Source organism: Corylus avellana, chromosome ca8 (assembly GCF_901000735.1).
Source record: "Corylus avellana chromosome ca8, CavTom2PMs-1.0".
In the NCBI taxonomy this organism is placed as follows: Eukaryota; Viridiplantae; Streptophyta; class Magnoliopsida; order Fagales; family Betulaceae; genus Corylus; species Corylus avellana.
The window spans coordinates 8,637,313-8,655,571 of NC_081548.1; the positions used below are offsets into that span (position 1 = coordinate 8,637,313).

An 18,259-nucleotide genomic window follows, 5' to 3' on the forward strand; every position below is an offset into this window, starting at 1 on the left:
TTTAACATGTTCGTATGCAATAATACAAACAAGAATTGAGGGGCTTTTTTCGGACGTAATCCGAAATTGATTTTAAAAACCATTTTAAGCAAAAAAGCAATTAAATAGGTCTAAAAACATTTAGGAAACCCAAACATTAACATGATGAAATTATCTTAATGCTTTTGAAAAAGTATTAATTAGATAAATATATAATCTTTTTCTTCTTGCATAAATTTTACATGGGAACGGCTTTGAGCAATACATCTTTTACTACAATATGATAAAATAATTATTTTATATCTTGAAAAAAAATTAATTTGAAAAATATAATATTTTTCTTCTTAAATAATTTATATGTAGAAAATGCTTATAATAAAAGTTGTAGTAAACTCCTTGAAACAGTTGCACTAGGAAATGTATAAATTCTGAAATCAATACTGTAATTAAGCAATCGTTTCTTTAGAAAATTGGCTCCCAATTTTTTATTTTTTGGAAGGTTTAACCCAATAAAAAAGAAACCGATGAATTTATTTAATTTTATAATTACGAACAAAATGATAAAAGCAACTCAAAACATGAAGTAAAAGAACAAAGGGAAAAAAGAACCTTAAACTATCCGAAGAGAAATCAGCATCATTTTCCACTCTTAAGTTGCTCCGAGACACGATATCAGAAATCCGGAGCCCCGGCTAGAACCGAACAACGATAAAGTCCGACACAGAGAGGGAGAGAGAGAGAGAGACGCAGAATTCTCGTCGATCAGCTTCCCAGGTTCTCTTCCTGTCTTAGACTCGCACTGAATTATGTAATTTGTATTTTCCGAATAGGACTGGTTGTTGAGATTGTGAAATTCCGAGCATCGTAATTCTTGGTCGAACACTTTCTTGCGTTTTCTTGGGAACCAAACAGAGGGAGTGATTATTGTCTTAAAGTTGTTATCGATCTAACCGTTTGTTGGGGCCAAAATATTCAGGGAGAGAGCGAGAGAGGAATATGCAACAGAGGCTGAAGCTTCAGCAACAACAACAACAGCAAGCCCTGATGCAACAAGCCCTTCTTCAGCAGCCCCACATGTACCACCCCGGTGTCCTCGCGGCTGCCATGTCTCAGGTATGCATATACGCATACGTCTATTCTTGTATATATGAATCATTGGTGTGTATGTATTTTATCTCATTTTGGTTCTATATCTGTGGCGTTTTATTGTATTTTTTGGGTGCGTGTCATTTTGTTCTTTTGCGTAGGTTGCTATTGATGTCGAATTCAATGTTACTTTCAGTTCCTTTTAGAATTTGGAACCCTGCGTAATTAATCGCCCATTTTCTTATGGACAATTACAGTGCATTCTTGTTTGTAATGCGACTTAGAATATCAAGAAAACCTGGCATTTCGCATCTGAAATTGGATGAATCTGAGGGCAAAACTGGCTAGCATAATCCATTTTCTTCTGTTTATTTTGCATACTCATAAGGTTGGCATAATTATTAGGTTATCAACAATTTAAATAATGTGGTTGCTTCTTGAACCTGTTGTGATGTCTAATCTTCTTTGTGTCTGTTTTTTTCCCTTTATGCTTAAAGTAGCAGAATTGTAGTCCTTGATTACTCTCCCTTTTTCCTTCTTAGGCGATTTCCTGATGGTTATATGTGCCACCCTCTGCGTCTATAAATAAAATGGTTTATTTCATTTTAGTTTCTTCAGTTTTATTTACAAAAGTAGGAATTTACATGTATTAGATTTGTTTTTATTGTTAAGTTTATAGTCTGGGCTATTAGAGTTCTGTTAGCTGCTTGTTCTGTTTTCGTGGGGATATTTTTTTGTTTGTTGAGGAAGTGAACTTGGAGTTGCTAGGATATATTTTTTTTTCATTTCTTTTACTTTTATATTTTGCAGATGGAGCCTATCCCAAGTGGGAATCTGCCTCCTGGCTTTGACTCAGCTTCATGCCGCAGTGTGTGAGTGCTATGTAACAGTTTTTTTTTTTTGTTACCCACCCCCCCGCCTTTCTCGCATTCGTTCTTTTAGCTATATAATTGAATTGCTAAAAACTTGTAAATGCAACGGGCAGGATTTGCTTGTTAGATGGTATTCCTTTTTATTGTGTTGCTTTTTAAGAAATCAAATTTGTTGTGGCAGAAGTGTGAGTTGGTATTATGTATATTGGTTTACCTAAGATGTTATTTTTCTGTTTTTATCTTTCATGATTACCAATCTGATTTCTTGATGATTTCAGCTATGTAGGAAATATTCATGTAAATGTCACTGAGAAGCTTCTTGCTGAAGTTTTTCAGACTGCTGGTCCTCTTGCAGGATGCAAGCTCATCAGGAAAGATAAGGTTGAATTTAGTACTCAAGTTTTTTTGGCATCATCACGTAGTCATTATCTTGTCATTCTACTAGCTTTATTGTAACATCCACCAACGCTAGTTAATTTCTTTAGTTCCTTTTAATCATTTAAATGTGTTGTCAATAATTGTTCATTTAAATGTCTTATCCATGATACTCTATAATTAAGTTTATCAATTTAGTAAAGACATCAATACTTGCTAGCATGACATGCACTGAGCAATTAGTCAAAGATTAAGTTGATGATGCAATCTTTTGGCAACTGTATGCATTGGCCATTGAAAACTTCATTTTATTTAATATAAAACTATTTGTTCTCTTAAAAATTTCTCAAAATGTGAAGGGTAAGCTAAATTCTCTCTCAGTTTCTGATCCTCTTTTTGCTGTGGTGATTGATAAGCTTTTAAGCTAAAGATGATGACATATTTAACCTGGACCATTTCTATTGAAAACTGAGAGTGAGGGTGTGGTGGCAGGCAACTCCAGGTCCTGCTTTTTGTATGGTACCTGAAGCTGATGCTGTTCATTTCTGGAGTTGAAATAGTCAACGCATTAAAAATTTGATCAACTGTATATTCCTAATAAATGAGCAACCTGAATAGACTATGGTGCTATAAACCAACTTGAGTTGGATGGAATAGGAAATAAAATTGGTTGCCCTTAAGTAAAACTTTTCTTCCTCCCCTAACCCCGCCCCCCCCAAACCCCCCCCTAAAGACCCACATGAGAACCAACTATCAAAACCTAGGGGATCAACAAAATGTGACCATTTTCATGTACGTTTTGTTCTTCACCATCATGTGTGCTGTTGCCATAATCACGGTGTGTGTTCAGTCTTGTTATAATTAGCAAGTAAATGGCTCTAATATTATATCATTGTGGTGACTATGGTTTATTCTTGTTGTGACTAGCATGTAACTGGGCCTGACTTTTTATTAGAAATATAACAAGTAACTTACCTGTTTAAAATGATCTGCACCTGAATAAAAACATTGTAGGTTTTTTTTATTTTTTGGTGGGGGGGTGTGTTGGGCATGTTGTGGCACCTTGCAATTGTGTTCAATGGGTATCACATTAACACAATCAGTTGATGGAATTCATTTGCTGATATTATTCATTGTGTGTGCACTGTGCATTCCATTCTTGTTTTTGCGCTGATGTTTCGGTTCTCTATCATTGCAGTCATCATATGGTTTTGTGGACTTCCATGACCGGACATCTGCAGCCCTTGCAATAATGAATTTGCATGGGCGCCAACTGTAAGCATTCTCTTCTTTTATATCAACTGTGGTCATTCTGATGCCTTCTTTGGCGAATTTGATCTGGGTATCATGTTAGGCATTAACTATGAGGGGGAGGGTTTACTTTTATTTTTGAAACCTTTTTCAAGAATCTATTTAAATTAGTAGATTTCTCATCAGTTGGCAATTTAAACATTATTGTATTAAGTGTCCATGCAAGTATAAGTGGACTTTTCCATTTAATACTTCTCTTGCCAATTTACTAGTTTTAGTTTTCAATTGAGCATATTTCCTCAAGTTTGATAGTTTGAGAACCCTAGTAGTTTTATGATTAAAAATCTTAATGCCTTTTAGGTAGGATTGTGTATCCTCTTAGGATTAGGAGTCCTATTCTTTCTCTATTATGAATCCTAGTTTCCTTGGGAGAGGATTATTTTTGCCAATAAATAAAGCCCACGTCAATAGGCTTATACACACATTGTAGCACAGGGGGAGTTTGGTGCTCTAAGGAGGTAGTGGGGCCCTATGGAGTGGGAGTGTGGAAATATATGAGGGGGTGGGGAGTGTTTTCGAGTTTTATTAGATACGAGGTGGGAGATGGGCCTAAGATCAGGTTTTGGTATGATTTGTGGTATAGGGACCATCCCTTGAAGGTAGCTTTTCTGGAATTGTTTAGTATTGCACATTGTAATGAGGCATGGGTGGCAGATTATATGTAGTTCTTTAATGAAAATCTTCAGTGGAATATATCTTTTACTAGACCCATTCATGATTGGGAGGTGGACTTGGTCACTTCTTTCTTTGATCTTTTATACTCTATCAGATTGAGGCAGGGCGCTGGGGATAAAATATGTTAGGATCCCCTCCAAAAGGCGGAAGTTTGAAGTAAGGTCCTTTTATCATGTGTGGTCCATTCCTGCTGGTTCCCAATTTCCTTGGAAGAGTATTTGGGGAGTTACGGCTCCTTCGAAAGTGCCGTTTTTTGTATGGACGGTGACACTAGGGAAGATGTTGACTTTGGATAACTTGAGGAAGTGAACGTCATAGTGGTGGATTGACATTGTTGTGAAAGAGGAGTGTTATAGATCATCTTCTTCTTCACAGTGAAGTGGCAAGATAGTTAGGAGTTCCAATTTTTTGTCTTTTTGGTGTAGAATGGGTCATGCCTAGAAGCATTATAGAGTTGTTGGCAAGTTGGAGAGGTCAGTTGGGAAGTTGTTACATTTTAGAAGTTTGGAGGATATCTATGTGCTTAATGTGGTGCATTTGGAGAGAGCAAAACGCAAGGAGCTTTGAAGATTGTGAGATTTTGGTGGTAGAGATAAAGAACGTTATGTTCATGTCCCTTTTAACGTGGGTAGCGGCGTACAATAGTTTGCCTTTTTCTAGTTTTTCTAAATTTTTGGACTTCTGCTCTTTTTCTCCCTAATAGGGGGTTCTTTCTTGTGCTTACTATGTATTATGGTTGCACCCCGCAACGCTTTCTAATGATATTGAATTACATATCAAAAAAAGAGATTTCATAAGAAGAGAGAGGGAAAGAGGTTCATTGTATTTCTCCTTGATATTAGTGAAGAAGAAACACAGTTGTTGCTGCTTGTGGATATAGGTACTCTTGTTGAACCACGTTAAATTCTTGTGTCTTGATTCTTGCCCTTTTTTTTTTTTTTTTCTTTTCCTTGATGAAAACAAGTGTGAAATAATTGGAATTGGTGATGTCAAACAAAATTACTTTGTTTGGTGTTAATTGTATCATTATGAGTGTTTAGTGCTTCTTTGTGAAAAAGCTTTTTGTCGTTTGGAAAATTTGATGAGGATGGTTACAAATTTTCTGGAGAAAACAACAAATTAAAATTTGTTAAAAGAGCATTGATTGTAGTAAGAGGAGAATTGCTTGGTGGTCAGTACCAGTTGATTGGAGACTCCGTAGTTGGTGATGCTATTGTGGCTAATGCTGTGACAGAGTCCATTATGAAATGACACATGCGTTTTGGACATATGAGCAAGCAAAACTAAAGGTATTTCTGAATCTTAATTTACTTCTAGGCTTAAAATCCGTTTATTTGGATTTTTGTAAAGACTACATGTTTGGTAAGCACCATAAAGCTTTCTTTTGTTTGATTACAATCAAAAGTAAGAATGTTTTAGATTTAGTTCATTCTGATACTTGGGAGTCTAATGTTGAATTATGCAATTCCCGATACACCCAACAAAATGCTGTGGAGGAACATATGAATTGTACTTTGTTGGATCGTTCTAGTAGTATGTTAAGTGTTGGTGGTTAAAGCATAAATTTTGGGCCTTGCTTCATTGTCAATAACTCATCCACTACTGCATTTAACGGCAAAATTCCTGAAGAAGTATGGTCTGGGAAGCCTTTGAATCAGTCTGTTTTTCGCATATTTGATTGTCAGAGCATTAAATCAGATGCGAGATCTAAAAAGTGAATTTTTCTTGGCTACTAGATGGAAGAAAGGGATACAAATTATAGGATCCTACTGACCACAAAATTATTATTAGCTGAGATGTTGTGTTTAAAGAATATTCATTGCAGAAAGAGAAGCACAACCAAGTCTAATTAATAAAAGTTTTGAAGTTGAGTCTTTTAAGAAGGTTCAAAATGTGCTAACGAGTGGAGATAGTGAGTCAATTGAAGCTGCTGGGTGATGCCAAGCCTGGAGACATTTTTGAAGCTGAAACTCAGAGTGATCAAAGTCGTTTAAGGGAGCATATAGGCCATATTCTTGGCTTCAGGATTATGAAATGTCTTATGCTTGTATCACAAAACGAGGTGAGTCGTCTTCATATCAAGAAGCTTGTCAATCCATGCATTCTAGTCATTGGATAGTTGCTATGGAAGGGGAGATGGAAGCTCTGCATAAAACCAAAACTTGGGAGTTAGTTGAACTTTCTTAAGGAATGAAGGCTAGTTGTAGAAGAGATGCAAATGACAATATTAAGCTTGTTTTTTAGTGAAAAGTTACGCTAAAAAATTAGACATCGACTTATCAAAAAAAAAAATAGACATTGACTATCAAAAGAAATTAGACATTGGCTTCAATGAAATATTTTATCCTGTTGTTCGCTTGAGTACTATCCATACCATGTTGGGGTTGGCAGCAGTACTTGATTTAGAGTTAGAGTAGTTAGATGTCAAAATTGTGTTTCTGCATGGGAATCTTGAAGAAGAAATTTGTATTCTCAACCTGAAGAAGGCCTTATTGATGAAAAGAAGAAGCATCTTGTTTGTCGGCTAGCCAAATTTCTTTATGGTTTAACATAGGCACCTAGACGTGGGTATAAGTGATTTGATTCCTTGATTGTGAGCTTGGGTTTCAACTTATGTGAAACGGATCATTGGGCCTATTTTCAAAATCTGGGTAATGGTGGTTTCATTATTTTACTATCACATGTGGATGGCATGATTGTTGCAGGTACTAGCAAACAAAGTGTTGCAACATTAAAAGCTCAGTTAGCATGAGAGTTTGATATGAAAGATCTGGGGGGCAATTAATTAGATATGTGGGATGACAATATATAGAGGCGGAATGAACATGAGCATCTAAATAACTCAAAAAAGTTATGTGGAAAGAGTTTTATGCCGCTTCAATATGCAAAACTCAAAGCTAGTTAGTTGCCTTCTTCTTGTTGGTAGTGAATTGTCTTATGGTCAATCTCCAACAACTGAAACAGAGAAGGCAAATATGTCTCATGTACAGCCCTATGTTTTCTATGGTGTGCAGTAAGCCAAACATTGCACAAACAGTTGGAGCACTTAGTACATGGTGAATTTGGGTAGAGATTATTGGGTTTCTGTGAAGTGGATTTTTTGCTACTTGAAGGGTGCCACTAATACTGCTATTTGTTATTGTGGTCAGAATATGAACTTGGGTGGTTATGTGGATGCAAATTTTGCAGGAGATCATGATAAGAGGTATGTTTTCAACTTGGCTGGCAGTGCAATTAGTTGGAGGTCAAATTGCAATTTGTGGTGCCTTTGTCAAACTACAAAGGTGGAGTACATGTCAGCTACACATGCTTGTAAGGAAAATATTTGGTTGAAAAGATTATTTGGTGGATTGGGTGTCAAACAAAATAGAGTGATTGTTCATTGTGACATTCAGAGTGCGTTGCATTTGGTGAAAAGCCCTAGGTTTCATGCATGAACTAAATACATTGATGTTCAATGTCACTTCGTTCGTGAGACAGTAAAGAATGGGTTGATCGTGCTGTAGAAGATCCACACTACCAAGAATATTGTAGATATTTTGAGAAACTTGTAGCAAGAGAGAAGTTTCTTTGGACTAGAGCTTCTCTCGCGCTTTTTGTCAGTTGATAAATGGTGATAGAGGCAGCATGTACGTTGTGGTTGTTAGAAGAGTTATTAGGGTTGTGGGTATTTTGGTCATTGTTATGTTGCTTAAAACCTATAAATAGATGTGTTAGGTAGGCTATGTGACAAATGAGCCTCCACCTTATCTCTAAACCTTTCATGTAAACTACAACATGGTATCAAAGTGTTTTTAGGATTTTAGTCTAAACCCCTCGTTTGTAATCTTGGTTTTTCTTCTTTGTGGTTGATGTTTGATATCTTGGTGTTGGTGTTTATAGACCTAGTTTTAGCACCGCCCGTTTGGGCTTAGTCCACACGAGCAGTGCCTTGATAGAGCTCTAAAAGAGTTGTTCATGGTGATCGTGTCGTCTCCAATGGAAAAGAAAAAAAATCTCATTTATCGTGTAGTTTCACGATGGTTGGTTGATGTGCAATAGTCTCGACGTTGTTTGTGGCGTTGGTGGTTTTTGATTGGCTCTCTGGTGGTCGTAGTTGGTGTCACCGGCGAGTTCTGATCGTTTCTGAAGAGGTTAGCCTGTATCTAGCGAGTTTGCAGCGGCTTTTGTGGTGTTTCCCGGTGGTTTTGTGTTCTCCGCTGACGTATGTGGTTTTCTATGGCTTTTGTAGTGTTTATCGGTGATTTCTCCATTCTCCAGTGATGTCTGTTGTGGCTGCTGTCACTGTTGCCGCCAGAAGAGGTGATTGGCGGCATCTCCATAAGGAAGATGATCATTGTTTGGTTGTGGTAGTTGGCTTTTCCTTATCCCGAATATGGATAATTTTACTCGGCCCAAGTTGTTTGGATTTCCAGCTGGTTTAGTGGGTTTTTGTCCGGTTCAATACCTTTTTTGATCGGTTCAGTGATGTTTTATCGAGTTCACTTCGTTTCTAGGTCGGTTCACTGGTGTTTTGTCCAATCCTATGCGGTTCTAGCCCAGTTCGTGTTGGTTAGGTGGTTTATCACTCGATTGAGCTACATGGAGCTACTATCGGTTTTGTTGCTCAGGGGGAGTGCTAGAGTCATTGTTGTGGTTGACCGTTGGTGGTATTGATCACTGAAATTGTGATCATCGTAGTTGATTGTCAAGATCCGACCAGCCTTGGTGTTTTGTGCTGCGTTCCGGCCGGTTCTTGGTTCTTTTCAATGAGATCCGACCGGCCTTGGTATTTTACGGCTAGATCCAATCGACTCTTAGTGTTTTGCGGCGAGATCCGACTGGCCTTGGTGTTTTGTAGTGGGTTTCGACCGATTATTATTGTTTTCCAGTGAGATTTGACCACCCGTTGTAGTCTTCTAGCGAGTTTTCGACCGGTGTTGAAGTTTTGGCGATTTTTGTTTGGTGTTGGCTTTTTGTGGACTTTCAGCTTCTTTATGTTTGGTTTAGCAGATTTTCTTGGTCATGTTTTTTTTATGTTTGTCTTTGTATTGTGTGCTCCAAGCCGATCCAGCTTGAGGGGGAGTATTAGACTATTTTTTTAATTTGTTTTTCGTTTGCTTGTTTCTTCCAAGCTGGGCTTATATGATATGATATGTATACTTCAGCTTGAGAGGGAGTGTTAGAAGAGTTATTAGGGTTGTGGGTATTTTGGTCATTGTTATATTTCACAAAACCTATATAATAAGCTGTGTGAGGTGGGCTATGCAATAGAAACGAGCCTTTACCTTTTCTCTAAACCGTTGATGCAAACTGCAATAGTGATAATGTTGAAACTAGTCTTCAGAATCATAATACCTTTTTGGTAGGATTGTCTCTCTTAGAATTATGAGTCCTATTCCTTCTCTATTGTGAATCCTAGTTTCCTTACGAGAGGATTATTTTTGCTTATAAATAAAGCTCATATCAATAGGCTTTATATACACATTATTTCCTAGAGGTAGTTTGAGGTTTCATAGGAAGAGAGAGGTTCATTGTATTTTTATACTAGTGAAGAAGAAACATCGTTGTTACTGCTTGTGGACGTAGGAAATCTTGCTGAACCACTTTAAATTCTTGTGACTTGATTCTAGCTTCTTCTTTTTCTTTGTTAATATTTTTCTGGTGCATGTGCTGCGAATTCTGACAGACATTTATCTTGATGTGTTACAATTTCAGTTATTTTATTCAATGGTCTTTTGTTTATCTAATGGAACTTTTTTTTTTTGTGCTTTGTTACAATTTCAGTTATGGTCAGGCACTTAAGGTGAATTGGGCATATACCAGTAACCAGCGGGAGGATACTTCAGGTACTTTAGTTTTCCATTCTTTAGCTGTTAGTTTTATTTTGTTCCTTGTTGAGTGCCGTATATAAACATTTCATGTCTCTCTTTAATGTGCTTTTAAAATCATCAGGACACTTCAATGTATTTGTTGGTGATTTGAGTCCAGAGGTTACTGATGCAACTTTATTTGCATGCTTCTCCGTCTATCCTAGTTGTTCGTGAGTTCCTCGTTGCTTTTAATATATATATACATATATATTTGTAATATCATATTTGTCACAAGTATGTAGCAGACAAGGGTGGCATGTTCTATATTTATTGATGACTGTAATCAATTTTGAGCAACACCCTGACCAATTGTTGATGGGGAAATTAAAAGCATTATCATTAAGCTGCTTGAATTTTGTATTCCCCTTTGAGCGTGGTGTGAACCACTCGAATTTATGTTGTGTTGAGAATATTTGGCTTATGATTTATCTTTTCTTTGTCATTTGCAGTGATGCAAGGGTCATGTGGGATCACAAAACTGGCCGCTCAAAAGGATATGGATTTGTTTCTTTCCGTAATCAGCTGGTATTGCTTATTAAGTAACAGATTTTACACCTCCCCCCACCCCCCCGCGCCCCCCAAAAAAAAAAGTTAAAAAGAATCATTTTGAAGCATATCGTACAAAAAAAAGGCTGTCTAAATTCTTTATCTGCTTTGGTTGACTACAGAACATGAAGAAATATATTCTTTCATCAAAAACTGTTGGATATCTTATTCCAAATCAAAATTGAGCCAAATTTAGCCTCTACTTATACTAAGAAAAAAAAAAGAAGGCCCAATCACTCCACCTAGAGTTGTGGGAACTAACATTACAACTTACAAGAATTCTTTGAGTTGAGAGCATGGAAAACATTATTTTAACAATATTCAGAGTCAATGAACTGATAAAATGCCTTATGGAATTGTTTTGCAGGAGGCACAAAGTGCTATAAATGAATTGACTGGTTAGGCATCTTGTGGGCCTCTTTTGCTTAGTTTTATCTTCAATTGTCTGGTTTTGAATCCTTTAATGTGTGATCTCTTTTTGCCTCCATCTTTTGCAGGTAAATGGCTTGGAAATAGGCAAATAAGATGCAACTGGGCAACCAAAGGTGCTGGTGCTAATGAAGATAAGCAGATCAATGACAACCAAAATGCAGTTGTACTTACTAATGGATCTTCAGGTAGCATGAAACCTTCTACTTGATTCAGTCCACTATGTAGAGTCCCGGCGAATTAGGACAGAGGGTGCCTCCTTAGGGCCTATGTTGACCAAGGTTCTGGTCACCACGTTCACTGGAATATGCAGATGCATGCAATGTGGAATCACAGCATACAGCACAACATATTGTCCGACACTCGATAGCCAAAAGCTGGGGTATATCAGTAATTTAATTATGATTAGCTTTTACGGAAAAATGACAAGTGCACCCATACAATTGAAAGATAACCATTGACCAAGAGTTAACTGACTTGGATGATGTGAACTGTTCCAGCTGGTTGCCAATCTGGTCACTCTGTTAGTTGGGTGACAAGCTGATTTCGTGAGGTGTATTTTACTAGTACATGTTTAAATCACAAATAGTTGATAGTCCCTGATAGACTGGAAAGTGATGCACATAGCAAACTCCAAACTTTTGCATTAGGATTTGTTTGGGCTTGTTCATTCACATTGACAACTTAAAACGCTTTAAGACGTAATGAAGTGCAACACATCAAGCCTTGGATATTTATACTGAACCACTGAAGAACAGTCATACACTTAATCGTAAATATACAACTCATGCACGTGCATGGGAATGAATACCTCTACCTGTGGGGGAGGAGCCATTTGGCCAAGGACCTTTGGCATCAGCATGCAATGAATGGTAAAACAAAGTACTGTGAATGGAGAAAGAGGTCTCCTTTTTATCGTCTTGTTGATATATCTCAGGAAATTTCTCAGCTCAATAGTTTCATTGGCACTTTAGGAGTGTAAGAACTGATGTTAACTTGTGTCAGAAGAGCTTAAAGCTCATGTATTAAGTGGCCTCTTTATACTCAACTTACTTCCTGCTGTATTCCAAATTATGTGCAATAATTAAAACATAGGCAATGCTAAAATTGGCTTGGAAGATCTGGATGCTGACAGCTATTTCTTCTGTTTTCTTTGTTTTGTAGATGGAGGTCAGGAGAATACCATTGAGGGGGAGGCTCCTGAAAACAATCCAGCATATACTACTGTCTATGTTGGAAACCTCTCTCATGAGGTAATTTAGAAATGCACGGAACTTTGGTATTTTCTTGCACATAGCTCATTAACCCTGGACAGAATTGTTTTCTTGGTACTCTGTTCCCTAACTAATTTATAATTTCTTGTAGTGACAATATAGCATTTCTTTTAAAGATTATCTTTTTCCAAATACAGATGCGTGCTTGTCTGTACACATATACACTTATGTATGAAGTTTCAGCAGGCAAATGATCCTCTAGGAAATAGTTGTGAATTTTGAGAAATTTCTATATTATTTTGGTAAGATGAGATTAAATGCTACTTAAAAAAAAAGAAAAAAAAAAGGTGAGATTAAATGTTATGGTTAATAGGGATTGGGGCAGCCTGGGCCGGTTCCTCCTTTCCTGTTCCTGCCCTGCTCTACCTAAGTGATATTTGATAGCCCCCATCCTTGCTTTGTCCATCCCATTTTTCTAAATTTTCTCATCAAATAACTGATTCATACCTCTGTGTGTCTGCATTCACTGTTCAAGCCCAAAGTCAAAGGGTGTGTTTGGCGTATGGAAAGGTGAAAAGAAGCGTATATCACAAGGAAGTTTTAGAAATTTTAAGGGAAAGAAAAATTAGAAGAGTGCCAACTAAATAATTTTTGGGAGATCTCCCCCAAATCACTAGTATGGCTATCGAAACCACGAGCATCAGCATGTAGGTTCTAGATCCAAGTAATAGTATCAACTCTTTTAGCTATTGTTCTTGAGAAATGACCGTGTCTAGCCCATTGCTTGAAAGAAGTTTTTATGGAATCTCTATCTACCCCAAAATTTTTACTTTTGGTTTTGGTAAATGAATAATTATTGAGTCCTCTTTCTGGACAACACGTGCAAAAAGATTCACCAATAGTTAAGTAATTAGTGAACCTATTAGAGATGTTTATACTTCTATCTATTTTCTTTAGTTATTCTCTAGAACAATTATGATTTGGAAGTTAATCCGGGTCAAGTGTTGAGATCTATTATGACATGTTAACTTTCTCATGGATATTGCAATTTAATCTTTTGGTTAAAGATCCTAAGAAATACATACAGACAAAATAAAAAGAAACCTAGAATATGAGGGAGGGTATTGTAGAGGGAAAGGACCAGGTGTCCCAATTTATGGAATATTGTATCAGCTGTTGTTTCTTCTAGAATGATGTATTTTGCTTCTACAAATAGTACCATATGGTGAGGACCAAATATCTACTACGCTTCTCTTCTGTTAATCCCTATCCTTGATATGGTATCAGATCCATCTCTTGGGGCTTAAATTTTTATTTTCTCGTGTTGTTTGCCGCCTTCTTTATTATCTTTTGTCCTCTTGTTTTGTCTTTTTCTTTGTTTTCTTTCTCCCTGTTTGCTTCAGTCCTGGTGAGTTTCTTCCTATTCCGACCGGTACTGATGGTGTTTCATTCGGATATGTCGTAGTTCGGTTGGTTAGGCATCGTTTCAGCTGGGTCTATCATATTTTGGTTGATTCATGCATCGTTCCGCTTCATTTTGTCGTGTTTCAGCCAGTTCCGTGTGTTTTTCTGTCTATTTCAATGTATTTTGCCTGGTTTAGGTTTTTTTTTTTTGGCCCATTCAAGGATTTGTTTTGGGCGGTTTTGTAGTGTTGCGGTTGGTTGCAGTGCTTTTTTGGCCAGTTTCATGGAGTTTCAGCCAGTTTATTTCCTTTTTTGGTCAGTTTAGTGTTGTTGCAGCCAGTTTTGATTGTTTTTTGGCCAGTTCAGTGTGTTTTTGGTCAGATCAAAAGAGTTTTTGTTGGTTCAGTATTGTTGCAGCTGGTGCGAACTGTTTTTTGGTTGGTTTAGTGCAGTTTCAGATGTTTAACGTTTTTCTTTGGCTGGTTTAGTGCAGTTTCGGTTTGATTCTTGCAGTTTTTCGATTCGCTCTCTTGAGTGGAAATATATCCACGACATTCGTGAAATTTGAAGGCTAACTTCTTGTTGTGTTTACAAAGTCTGTGTCGTAATTAGTTAAGAGTATTTAGTCCAAGTTTGGTCTATATGATATACAAGCTCCAGCTTGATTGGAAATGTTAGGTAGTCCTAGAAGAGATAATACTGTAAAAGGTAAGGGGCAGGTGTCCCTATTTCTAGAATCTTGTACTGGCTGTCCTTTCTTCTAGAATGATGTATTTTACTTCTATAAATAGTAACATATGGTGAGGGCTAGATATATACCGAGCCTCTCTTATGTGAATCCTATCCTTGACACAGTGCAAGGGAGTTATTATATGTAATTAATGCTGAGAAGAACCAATTCCATACGTGCTCTAATCCATGTTGGGTTCTTACATCTTTCCCCCTTCCCAACCCGGCTCATGTTCCAGTTTGCTCCAAACCTACCCCATTGGTTGGGGAGCCCTTCAAAAGCATTTTCCTGGTGGATAGTGTACCTATCATACTTTTCCAAGAAAAGCTAGATTTGGGCCATATCTTTTCTTTTTATTTTTTTTAATGTGTATTTTTTTTCGGATAGTGCTAAACAAGTCTAGATGAACCTGTTACACAGTCAAGTATAAGATCTTCATTAACAGTTTAGTCCATGCACTATCCATATCACGAGGTCCCTCATACTGTTTCTTGACATTTCAATTCATCGCAACAACTGTCTATTTGCTTCTCTTTAGTTTTCTTTGTTGTCTTGAAATATATTTTTGGTATTATACTTCCATATATCCTTTTTGTCAGTTTTGAAGGTTAGTTTCCCATTCTCTAATTTCTAAATTGGAAATATGGTTCCATGGAATAATCTTCATAGTTCAGTGCAAGAAATTTGGTTTAAGTGTATACTTCCTCCCTGAAAATTTGGTTGTGTGCTTAGGTAACTCAACCTGAACTCCACTGTCAGTTTCATGCTCTTGGGGCTGGGGTTATAGAGGAAGTGCGTGTCCAGAGAGATAAAGGATTTGGATTTATTAGATACAACACGCATGAAGAAGCAGCCTCGGCCATTCAGATGGCTAATGGTAGGATAATTCGTGGCAAACCCATGAAGGTAAGAAAACATTTACCATGTCTTTTTATTTTGACAATCACTTAGCTTCATTCTCATAGATATAATAATATTGTCATGGCTGGGATACTCACCCTATTCTCTCGTAATGGAATGGACTAACAAGTCCTTTGCAAGGGCATGGTGACGGGATGGAACTACATATAGACCAAGGGAGCCGCCCCCCTTGGTTTTCAAATTTTCTCTTAAAGTTTTTTTATTAAGTTATATATATAGACTCCTATCAAAATTAAACTTGACCCATCATTCATACTTTAGCCCCCTCAAATAAGAAATATTAGTTCCGCCCATGGGCATGGATGCATTACTACCTTTCTAGCCAATATCAAGCCTGTTTTCTACATGCATGAACACCTGCAGACACACAATCCACACGCACACGCACACGCACACGCATGGCTATTTCCAGATCATGCATGTTATGAACCGCACCATTGTCTGATTTCCATGCTCAATGAATGCAATACAGTACTGATCTTGAGTGACACCAAAAAAATCCTTCTTTTGTCTTATGGGTAGTCAATAAAACAGCCAAAATATGGTAAGCAATAAAAAGGAGTTGATATTAGAAATATTATTTTTTGAACTTGGTGACCAATGTATTTGGAAGTAAACATCCTAGGAGGGCATTGATGAGATAAAGAAGAAGTAGCGTGCTGTCGTGCGTTACATGATAGGGTTGTAGAAAATATGTATTGATTTTTGAATGCGTGTGTGCAGTGCTCATGGGGCAGCAAGCCAACTCCTGCCGGGACCATTTCAAATCCGTTACCGCCTCCAACCCAACCATATCAAATCCTTCCAAATGCAAGCATAAACCAAGGCTATTCTTCAGCTGAGTTGTTGGCTTATCAGCGCCAACTTGCCTTAAGTCAGGCTGCTGCATCTGGCCTCTCAGGTCAAGCTCTTATGCAGATGACTGGACAGCATGGCATGGTTGCTGCTTCCATGGGATCCAGCTCTGGGGGATCCCAGGCCATGTATGATGGATATCCAAACAATTCATCCGCCCAACAGCTCATGTATTATCGTTGATGGGTGTCTCAGTTCTTTTGGGTAGCACTAATACCACATCATTTTCCTCTTGGTCATTGTCAGTAATGTATCTTTTCTTAACTTTGGGCTTTCTGCTTGAGATATGTGAGTCATTCTTCAATCACTTGAAATTTCTTCTCTCTTGAATTATGTAAGATATAGATTATACGTTTGGCTTTGTAACGGGATCTTCTTTTGGATTTTGTATCCTTATTCATCTCATTACATATGGATGGATGGTGCTTTTAATGTTGACAACATTTGGTTGAGTTAAAAATCATGGGTAAAAGCACATAAATCTGGGAAATGTGGACTGTCTTATGTTCATAAACACCATGTTTTTTCATCCGAGAAAACCTGATCGTGAGTCAAATGTATTTACATTCTTAGAAGGGAAGTAAATGCATTATAGAAAAATGGTATGAAGTGAATTGAGATTCATTACATTGTTTTGTGCCCAGTACCGGCCGGCGAGGACATGATCAAATTTAATGTCGGATTGGACCAATGAATCAAATGGGGATTTACTGATTTGATTGGTTTTTGGCATTTTAAGGCCACTATGGATTTGGAACGTCCAAAAAAACTCTTGACCTCTAAGATCGCATGCTGAATGGCAAGCATGCATGAAGAAAACAAGAGAATTTTACAGAAGCTCTTCCCTCTCCATGTGTGTGAGAGCTTTTTCTCTTCCCTAGTGAGTGGCCTCTCTTCTCCTTGTGAGTGCTCGTGGTTTTACCTCCTTAATTACTCTCCCCTCTCACCCAAACCCCACCCCTTACTCCCCTCCTCCCCATCTCTCTCTCTCTCTCTCTCTCTCTCTCTTTATGCTTCGTCGAACTCCACATCACCTACCGCTGCTGTCCTCGAGCATGTGTGTATCCCATGCGCCGCCTTGGCGTGTATGGGCTATAAATGCTGTAGTTCACTTTGGTTTTCCGCAATAGTTTCTTCTTAACTTTGCTATACATCATCTCCCACTTCTCCTTCTCCTTTTCCTTTCCATACCCAGTGTGTTTTTTAGCTTATAAAGATTGCCATATCCACATTTAGTGTCCCCTAAGCATCAACCGCAGGGCACCTCCCTCCCTGGACATTGAAGTGGAGTTCCTCTTTAATGCTTTCCGTTCAATCAATCTCAATGCAATCTTATTGTGATTATCAAGTTTTCTTACCTCAGCAAAAAGAGTTTTTCCAAGCAACTTATCCTTAAGATTGCCTGAAAAACTGTTGTTACTTTCTTGGCTTACGTGCCAAAAAGTCATTGGCTGGGCCAAAATATTGGGCTCATTCTTAGTTGTTTATATAGTGGGGTGATTGGTGGGATCTCTCGCCCCCTTTTTTAATGTACATGTTTTTTTTTATATTTATTATTTAATCCAATCTAATTTAGAAAATAAAAATTGAGAAGTGTTTGGAGTCATTCTCCTACACATCTCTTGTACATCTTCTTTTTTTTTTTTTTTTTAAACAAAAGAAAAAAAAAAAAAATCCACTATTGAATTTGTTTCCATAGATTCAATGGTAGATTTACACATCTCTTATATGGAAATAGACAAAAGATGCTTAGGAGAATGAAATCAAACATTTTTTTTTTTAAAAAAAAAAACACAAAAATTCAACACTTCAAACTTACGCTTAATTAGATATTTAAAAAATGAATAATGTAACGTACCAATTTTTCATCCGGATGGAAGTCTTTCCTTTACAAAAAGTGGATGGGGGATCACTCCCGTAGCGTAGCTCCACTTTTTGTAAAGATAAATCCTTTTCATCCCAATGAAATCTGGATGAAAAAGTTGGTACCTATCATTTCCTTTCAAAACA

The 18,259-nt window shown here is 37.4% G+C and overlaps 1 protein-coding gene across 1 annotated transcript; it reads left to right on the forward strand.

Annotated features, from left to right (window-relative positions):
* The first annotated feature begins 586 nt into the window (after positions 1-586).
* LOC132189138 (RNA-binding protein 208-like) lies at positions 587-16,681 on the forward strand. The gene is made up of 13 exons (XM_059603683.1): positions 587-753; positions 956-1,092; positions 1,876-1,937; positions 2,216-2,318; positions 3,511-3,587; positions 10,065-10,126; positions 10,233-10,320; positions 10,600-10,675; positions 11,064-11,094; positions 11,194-11,313; positions 12,290-12,378; positions 15,206-15,379; positions 16,118-16,681. The coding sequence occupies exons 2-13, from the start codon at positions 976-978 to the stop codon at positions 16,430-16,432; spliced, it is 1,314 nt and encodes a 437-aa protein (XP_059459666.1). The 5' UTR covers positions 587-753; positions 956-975; the 3' UTR covers positions 16,433-16,681.
* Positions 16,682-18,259: the final 1,578 nt, after the last annotated feature.